Source organism: Nanorana parkeri, unplaced genomic scaffold (genome assembly GCF_000935625.1).
Source record: "Nanorana parkeri isolate BGI_ZX_2015 unplaced genomic scaffold, ASM93562v1 scaffold44, whole genome shotgun sequence".
Taxonomy (NCBI): Eukaryota; Metazoa; Chordata; class Amphibia; order Anura; family Dicroglossidae; genus Nanorana; species Nanorana parkeri.
In genome coordinates this window covers 2,351,161-2,359,503 of record NW_017306312.1, presented here as the reverse complement: position 1 = coordinate 2,359,503, position 8,343 = coordinate 2,351,161, and the positions used below count along the sequence as shown (strand labels likewise).

General features: G+C 41.6%; 1 protein-coding gene across 1 annotated transcript in view; it reads left to right on the top strand.

Annotated features, from left to right (window-relative positions):
- PDK1 (pyruvate dehydrogenase kinase 1) overlaps positions 1-7,353 on the top strand; it is a 23,942-nt gene extending 16,589 nt beyond the window's left edge. Inside the window, exons 9-11 of the mRNA XM_018572370.1 lie at positions 2,194-2,304; positions 5,319-5,432; positions 7,053-7,353. Coding sequence (XP_018427872.1) covers positions 2,194-2,304; positions 5,319-5,432; positions 7,053-7,193 — 366 coding nt within the window. The 3' untranslated portion in view covers positions 7,194-7,353. The remainder of the gene's footprint in view (positions 1-2,193; positions 2,305-5,318; positions 5,433-7,052) is intronic.
- The last annotated feature ends 990 nt before the right edge of the window (positions 7,354-8,343 follow it).

The window sequence follows — 8,343 nt, the reverse complement described above, 5'->3', positions numbered from 1 at the left end:
TATATATATATATATATTACACCTTACCTTAGTATGTGCAGCCTGTCATCCCCCGGGGCCTCTCCAGCGAGAGTGTTCCTGATTAAAGGCCCCTGGTGATGATTGTCACTGCAGCCTATCATACTACACATACATAGGCCAGTTATTGGCCAAATTTGTCATAAATCTAAATATTTGTGTAAGAGACTTTGGTTGGAAGCTGATATTCTCTGACTCCTGGGCTGCAAACTAGTTGTGGAGCAGTAAAGTTCAACCTGTCTAGCTTTGTTCATACTATCCACACACACACAGCAATTTTATAGCTATTTCAGTCACTTACAAGGTAAGTTACAAACACCGTTTTTATATATTTATATGGAGGAGGTGTTGGTAGGTTGTCTTACTGTTTTATTGTTTTTAGGATCACTTTGGGACTGTTATGCAGCTTGCATCAGTGGTTTGTCACACAGGAAGTTTGTGTGTGGGTATTTAGACTTTGTGAAAGCTACAGTATATCCCCCCCAAAAAAAAATTAGTGTTAGGACAGATAACAACATAATAAACAGGCCATCATTAGGTATGTGTTCAATTTTAAGGTTTCATGTACATTAGTCTCATTTTAAAAGGAATCTTAAGCAATCCAGAATGAACTGTGGGTAGAACGTCTTGTCTGGGTTATATACTCTCTGTATGTTTTCATTCCATTTTATATAGGATCGTATAGAATACATAGAACCATGTGCACTCCTTTAGTAGAACGTACAGTTTGAAGAATGCCTTTGTAGAGAAAAACAAGGTAGCTGCCATTGCTGACAGTTTGCAAATGCTTTAATTTGCCCTGGCTGTTATAAGGACTCTCACTTTCCATACATTGCTACTAACCCTGAATAATTCTGCAGATAAGGACTTGATTTGACTTTCCTATTCTGTATACTTGTTCTGGGTCAGAGACTTAGAGTATTGAAGCTAGTAGGTCAGAAGAGAAGAACCGCCAGGTATCTGGCATTTTCAGGAGGAGATATTCAAGGGTAATCCTCCGTATATATTTATGTTAGAAAAGGTTTTAGTTTATTTTCCTTATCACATTTGCACAGACACGGGCCTGAGTTCCGAGTCTGAATGCTGCAAACTTCAAGATACTGTGCTGGGGGAGGGGGACCCAGCCCTGTGAGGCCAATGTACTAAACCTCAGAGTCACCGTTTCCACTTCTTTGTGGGTAAGGGGCCCATTTGGAGCAAATGTTTCTGCTTTCCAATCATTTACCTCTCAGAGCAGATAATTAATGTAGCTTGCATATGTGTTGAGTTTATCCTGTTTCAGCTGCTCTCAAAGTGTTTGAACAATTGAGATGAACTGCTTTTCTAGGTGGGTGAGAGGGTGGTGTATGAAGTCCCAGATTTACAAGGGTACATCTAAACACTTCATGGGTTTTTTTTATAGGTGCATCAGGTAGAGGCACTGAATCTGATTTCACAATATAAATTATATCTAAACTGATCCTGGGCAGACTTGCTCAAACACGATAGAAATTCAGTCCAGGTGTCTGATGTACCTTTTAGACTAACATTTTAATACATGTAAGTGCTTCAGAAAGCCTTAAAAATGATTGCTAGGCAAAGAAAAGTGTCAAACATACTGTTATAGGCTGAAGTCTCTCTTCTAAAATATCCGAAAACCTTCCACATTAGAGAAAAAAAATCGAATTTGTTCTGTAGGAATCCATACCCAGCGCTATGGAAATGCAGTCAGTACGTGACAGTAGTATCATATCAAGACGAATAGAGAAAACTAAAATTAACTGCTGAGGAAACTGTGCCAGAAATGTCACCCAGTTAGGAATAAAGATAGAAGAGGTAGAAGCAGGGAGGAGGGTCGGTAATGGTTGGTGGAGAAATGGGAGACCGGGGGAACAATGATAGTTTAGGAAATGGGTAGATCACAATACATCAATATGGCTTGTCGGTGGCCTATAAAATCATGTGTGATATTTTCTTTTGCTTTTCTTTTTTCTTTCTCTAATATATAGTCACACAAGTCTGTACAGTGCTTTCCACTGCACTTAATGCATATTTTTTTTATCTTTCACTCTCCCCATCTCTCATTTCAGTTTTTATTATGTTAACCTTTTTTTGCTGGCTATGAAACACCAATGAAAACTTCTTATTGGTAAAGTTATGTAGATAACAAATGTGCTTTCTTTTGTTCTGTTGCAGCTCAGCGATCGCGGTGGTGGGGTGCCGCTACGGAAGATCGATAGACTGTTCAACTACATGTATTCAACAGCACCACTTCCTAGAATGGAGACCTCCCGTGCCACTCCACTGGTGGGTCCATGCCTTCTTATTAACAATTATTTTCTAATTGAAAAGCAGTTAACTTAAATCCCCATTTACCGATTGCTTTATTTGCAGTTGGAAAGCACCCTGTAAGCAATTCACTATCTGACAACTTCACATGGTAGATGGCCACCTACTCCAATACTTCCTTATTTACAGTGCAGGCTAGCACTGAAAAAAAGCTCCATTTGCATTATGAGCGTTCAGCTTTTTTTTGTTGTTCTGTGCTGCTCCAATAGATCTGTTGGGAATAAAAAATGTCAGGGAATCCTACAGGTTTGCAAGTATGGTTTAATGCACAGATAAGCTATTACAGGATGATGCCTATCACTGCACTGTATGTAAAGCACACCCAGACTGCGATGCCAACGTTCTAGCTTAGAATGGAGCTAAGGATAAAATGATCCAGTTTTGTGGTTTGTATGATGCAGTTCATTGCAGACCCTTCACTGCTATGATTCAAATGGGTGTCACATGCTGAGGATGCAGGAGTGATATTCTACAAGTTTCTGGCATTTGGAGGAAGTGGATCTCTTACAGAGCCACTCTTATCGATTGCTTATTCAGTTCCACTGAAAATGAAGACGTGGTTATGCTATGTTACGTGGCATGCAGTAACGCATAGCAAGCAAGGCAATGTCCGCTTCAAGCAGAAATACCTATACCTAAATAAAGGCCAAAGAGTAAGTTTGGTATGGACAAGTGGCCACGTGGACATACAAGTCTGTTCACCCTTTATATGAACATATAAAACCATTCATTTTTTGTTGTTTCCAGTGGAAAAGCTGATTAATATTAATGGATAACATTTAGTAATATAATCTTTTTAGTTTTCTGACGCTGGAAGGGCCACTGATATTTAGATAAGCAGTCAGTCTGGTTCAGGAGATAAGCTTATCTGTCCTCACTTCTGATCACATGATTCTAATTGGTGGGATCATATGTTGTCTATACCTGCCCGCTCCATTGACAGACAGATATGACTGAAGAGGAGGCGAAGGAGTAGTGGCCAAGCGCAGATTCCACTTCTTCTTTATTCATCCACATTTGTATGATTTTTTGGTCATGAACAGTAAATTAATACTACTTTTATACTACCTATTGTCTGTAAATGGGATGAATAGACATATTATAACTGCCCAATCAGAAGATTGCTTGAAGATATCCTTGTGAAATACATTCCAAGTTTTATTTTGTTTCTGTGCCCATTTACACTGCACTGTTTACCCTCTGTTCTCTAGCTGTGTCTTTCAGCTGTCAGCCATTGGGCTAATGTTCTATTAGAATAGACTTGTAACTTACAGGACAACTATGAGGTTAAGGCTTTTCCCCATAGTTCTCCTTAGGGTAATGGGAGGACACAAACTAGCGTCCTCCCGTCACCCTAAGCTCAGTATACCGCGAGCTACATGTCTGGATCCGCCCAGCTGCGTGAGTGACAGCTGGCTCTGCCTATCTAGAGACAGAGCCAGCTGTACCCGCCCCTGCCCTGTCCGATCCGCCAGTCAGCGCTGGAGGATCGGAGGGGGGAAACAGGATTGAGCGGTGAGCGAACGCCGGTATGTGTTCGCTCACCTCCCGATCTATTGAGTCACAGGTCGGCTAGAACTATGAGGTGAGTGAAAAGCACTCACCTCATAGTTATCCTTTTAATCATAAGGAGAGAAGGAAGAGGCTGCAATGGTCATTGTACTCTATGGGGACAAGTGATTCACACAGGACAGCAGTGTGCTGCCATAGGATCAGATGACGCCCTATTCCCATCTTGTGTTTAGAGCGTGTAATGTCCTGTATGCCGGAGAGAAGAGTCAGTCAGAATTGGCTGGAAAGTCGCCTATCTGAGTCCCGTTCCTTCCTGGCATTGTACTGATACTCCTTTTTTCAGTTAAAAAATGTCAACATCAACTTGTGTATTGAGCCTGTCAAATCCTCTCTAATCTTTAGAACGTGACATTCTTTAAATGAGAGGCATTTCCTATCTGCCTGTGACTGGAGCTCTGTGTCAAATTCTCAATGCCTCTAATAGTGTTATGCAGCCGAGCTCCACAGGTACTGCATGGAAGAATGCTTGGTTTGAGTCGGTAACATTTCAATGGAGAAGCAGTAGTTTACATACATATCTGTGAGGAAAATACCATTTACAGGGGGATAGCTACACCCGTTAGACTGTTTTTCCAAAAAATATAATTGTCTAAAGTGATTTTTATATTAGATTGATTTATGAATCCCCGGGTAACAACAAACTTTTATCTATTAGAAGCTCAATTAAACTTTAAATCAGCTAAATACATTCCAGGTGCAAAACTCAAGGTGTGCTAAGTCTCAAGTTGCTTTTCTGTGGAATGCAGCAACAGTCTGAGTAGAAAAGCTTGTCCCCTGCCAGCATGTTCCAGAGAAGGACCCCTGCTTTTTGTGTGAACTCAGTGGTCTCTCTGCAGAGGTCCCACACGCCCCTTGCTGGGTCAGAATTGGCTCTTTCCAAAAAGCATAAGCTTTACTGAGTGCAGAACTTATAGGTCTGAATTGGCAGGGGACATGCTGGACCTCTGCAGAGAGATCACTGCTTCCACACAGAAAGCAAGGGTCCTTCACTGGAGTATGCTGGCAGGAGCCAGGCCTTTCTACTCCGGCTGTGACTGCTTTCTAAAAATAAAATGAACTGTTTTGAAGCACCTGGAATGTATTTAGCTAATTTTAAGAGCGCTTTTACCATGTCTCCGATAAAGACCTCTGACTGAGCATTCAATGGCAAAGTTCTACTCTTCCAGTGTAGATGTGAATCTGATTTGTTGCTATGGGGAAGTCCAGACACTTGTCATTATGAGACATGTTGATAAATAAGGTTCTTTGTGTTTGGAAACATATCCATGTATTATTATTCTTTTTTGGGGGGCTAAAACACGGCTACAGTAGCAACCGCGTCATATGCACAAGACAAGTAACATCCAAGTTGTTGGCTTTTCTGTAGCGTTCTATGTTCATTGTGTTTTTCTGTTTAATAGGCCGGTTTTGGCTTCGGTTTGCCTATATCGAAACTCTATGCCCGGTACTTCCAAGGAGACCTTAAACTGTATTCTTTAGAGGGATATGGAACAGATGCTGTAATATATATTAAGGTATGGCAATGTGTGTACCTAGGTCAACATTTTACTGTTTTCTGAACCACGTCATTTGAGGCTCACAAGCATAAAGAAACTGATCTTTTTTTTACTCTTTTGACTCGTGCGTCTCCATTTAATGCTCTCCGCGGCATTCAGGGCTTTCCTGGGGGAGCTATGCAAGGACAGCATCTGTATGGTTAGCGCTCCTAGATGCAACATTGAACAATCCTGTATGTGCTGCATAGGGCTCTGTGATACTACAACATTGCCAAAGAAGCACCTTTTGTATTTAGCCATTTACCTCCATAGCACTGTAGTCTAATCCATACTGCAGTAGCTGTTAACTTACTCGGTGCAGGGGGCCTCTAAATGCAGCCCTTCAAATCACCAAAGCGCTTCACATAATGATCAGTATATGCAGTGCTAGAGAAGGCTTACTAAAGGAAATGATCTGAAACTGTGCTAAAGGTGTGACTGGAGACATGCTGCAGAGGACAGTGTGAGGCTGGGGGCACGTTACATGAGGCTAGTAGGTAGTTATCATTCCTTTACAATGCTTCCACTCTCACTACTGACTGCTGGGACCTGATGGCTGCACAGATAATACCAAAAGGTTGCAGGGTGGGTACCAGGGCCATAAGGTCTGTCTGCATTACGACCAAAAAGTGAAGATTGAATTGAATTATCCGGTCATGTTCAGATGAAATAAACAAGAATTTGCTTTTCACATGATTAGATAATTGAAGTGAATCTTCATTCTTTTTTTTTTTTTGGTAACATTCTCAATTTCTTTAGTAAAGTGCTACATTTTTATGTTGGAGTGTATGAGATCTAAAATTAGATTAAAAGGGTTCTAATACTTGTGCCTCAGTATCCAGCGGAAATCCAGTGGCTGTTTTCCATTACAAGTAGGAAAATTAAGGTAGTCCTTTGATTGCTATAAAAAAAAACAGTTTGGGGGAATTTATCAAAACTGGAGCAGCTGTGCATGGCAACCATCAGTTTCTCCATTTTCAAATCTTAAAGTGACGAAGTCAGTTTCCCCCCCCCCTTCCCAATCCTGCTGTAGGGACTTACCCTAAATGATGTTTCTCAATGCAATCATCTTCTTTCCTGTCCTTTTCAGCTGTCCCCCACAGCGCTGGTGCAGGTCTCTGATCCAGCGCTACTCCTCTGTCCTCCTCTTCTCTCATGTCCCATGGAGTCTGTGCGGGTGCACGCTGCTCCATAGACTTACCTTGTGTCTCTCCTCGTCTCCCGGCCGAACATCTGAACTGTGCATGAGCCCGCCCCAAGATCCTCTGCGGCTGCCCGAGACTCTTCAGATGTTCAGACGGGAGCGCACGGCGAAGACACAGGTAAGTTTTTAAAGCCTTTTTACAAGATTTTTTAAAAATGTTTTTGCATACATCTACTGCTTGCTAGCCATATATATATGCAAAAACATGCGAGGGTCTAATAACCCTTTAACTGAACAAACTGAAGAGAGAAGCTGATTGGTTGCTATGCACATCTGCTCCAGTTTTGATGAATTCCCCTCTTTGTGTTCTATGTATTCAGATATGTTATTCTGTCATCGGAAGTTTAATTTACAATATAAAAGCTCTATAAATCAATGTCTGTCCTCTTGCCTAGGCTTTGTCCACGGAATCAGTCGAACGTCTTCCTGTGTATAACAAGTCGGCATGGAAACATTATAAAACCAACCACGAGGCAGATGATTGGTGTGTGCCAAGCAGTGAGCCAAAAGATATGACAACATTCCGCAGCAACTGATGGTCAGTCCATGTGATCAGCACATGGCGTTATACCGCTTGGCTTCTCGTTGGGTGAATTTGTCTGGTTTGCACTCTTTGTAATCCACTGGCTATAAATTGTACCCTTTGTAATCTGTCTTACTTTAAACTGCAGCCAGTTTCCTCCACAAACCTAAAATCTAGGGACCCTGATTTCGCAGACTTTGGAGAAGCAAGTCTATTTAATGAAGGCTGTGCAAACCATGAGTGTCATCTATGAAAACACGTACCTGTCATCAGAAGTCAAGAAATCATCAGCCACTGCTGTCATGTCTGATGGACTCTGAGCAGCCATTTTGTGAGGTGAACAGCTATATATAGTGTAATCACGCTTCAGCATCTGGATGTGCCCTGAGCCACTGAGGTATTTTGGTCTAGGCCAACACTGTGGCCTAGCCAATGGGTTTGTATGCGGTCCTTCATGTACCCCAAGGGGTACGTATGACAGGTTCAGGGGATACCTCTCCTACACTCCAGCTAAATCAAATGATATACAGTAAAATCACCTGTACAGCAGCCGTCTTACCTTCTCAATAGATTTGTGAAGTGGTACACCTAGAATCTACTGATTCACCTACCAGTCTTGTGCTTTAGGGCTTCCTATGGATTTTCTGTAGACTCTTCCTCAGCCCTGCCTCTTACCCCTTCTACTACTACTTGTGGTGACCCCCCCTCTATAAAAGCTATGTAAATACGTCCCACCTTCCCATCCACGAACTTGCAGAGCAGGTTCTCTCACAGCAAACCTGTTTTAAACTTTCAGCTGGTGTGTCGCAGCCCAGCAAAAAGACAGACGTCAGGTAATCTAACCCTAGTTGAACTGGGGAGGAAAAAAGGATTTCAAGACCTGAATTGTATACTGGCCTGGAATTGTCCTTTTAATTTTATCACTTTAGTATTTTAGCAGATAATTATATTTCTCACCAATTGGAGTGTATATTTAAGTTTATTTAAAACATGATGGATTGTATGGTAACCACTGATACATAATTGGGCTGTAGTGCTAATAAAGTGACCTTTGTTAAGGGGAACGTCACATAAAGTGATCTTAGCAAGGGAACTAGGTCCAAATGGTTTTTTTTTCTAAGAGGTACATAGTTCAGTAAAGTTGAGAAACAGCCTTGTAAGTG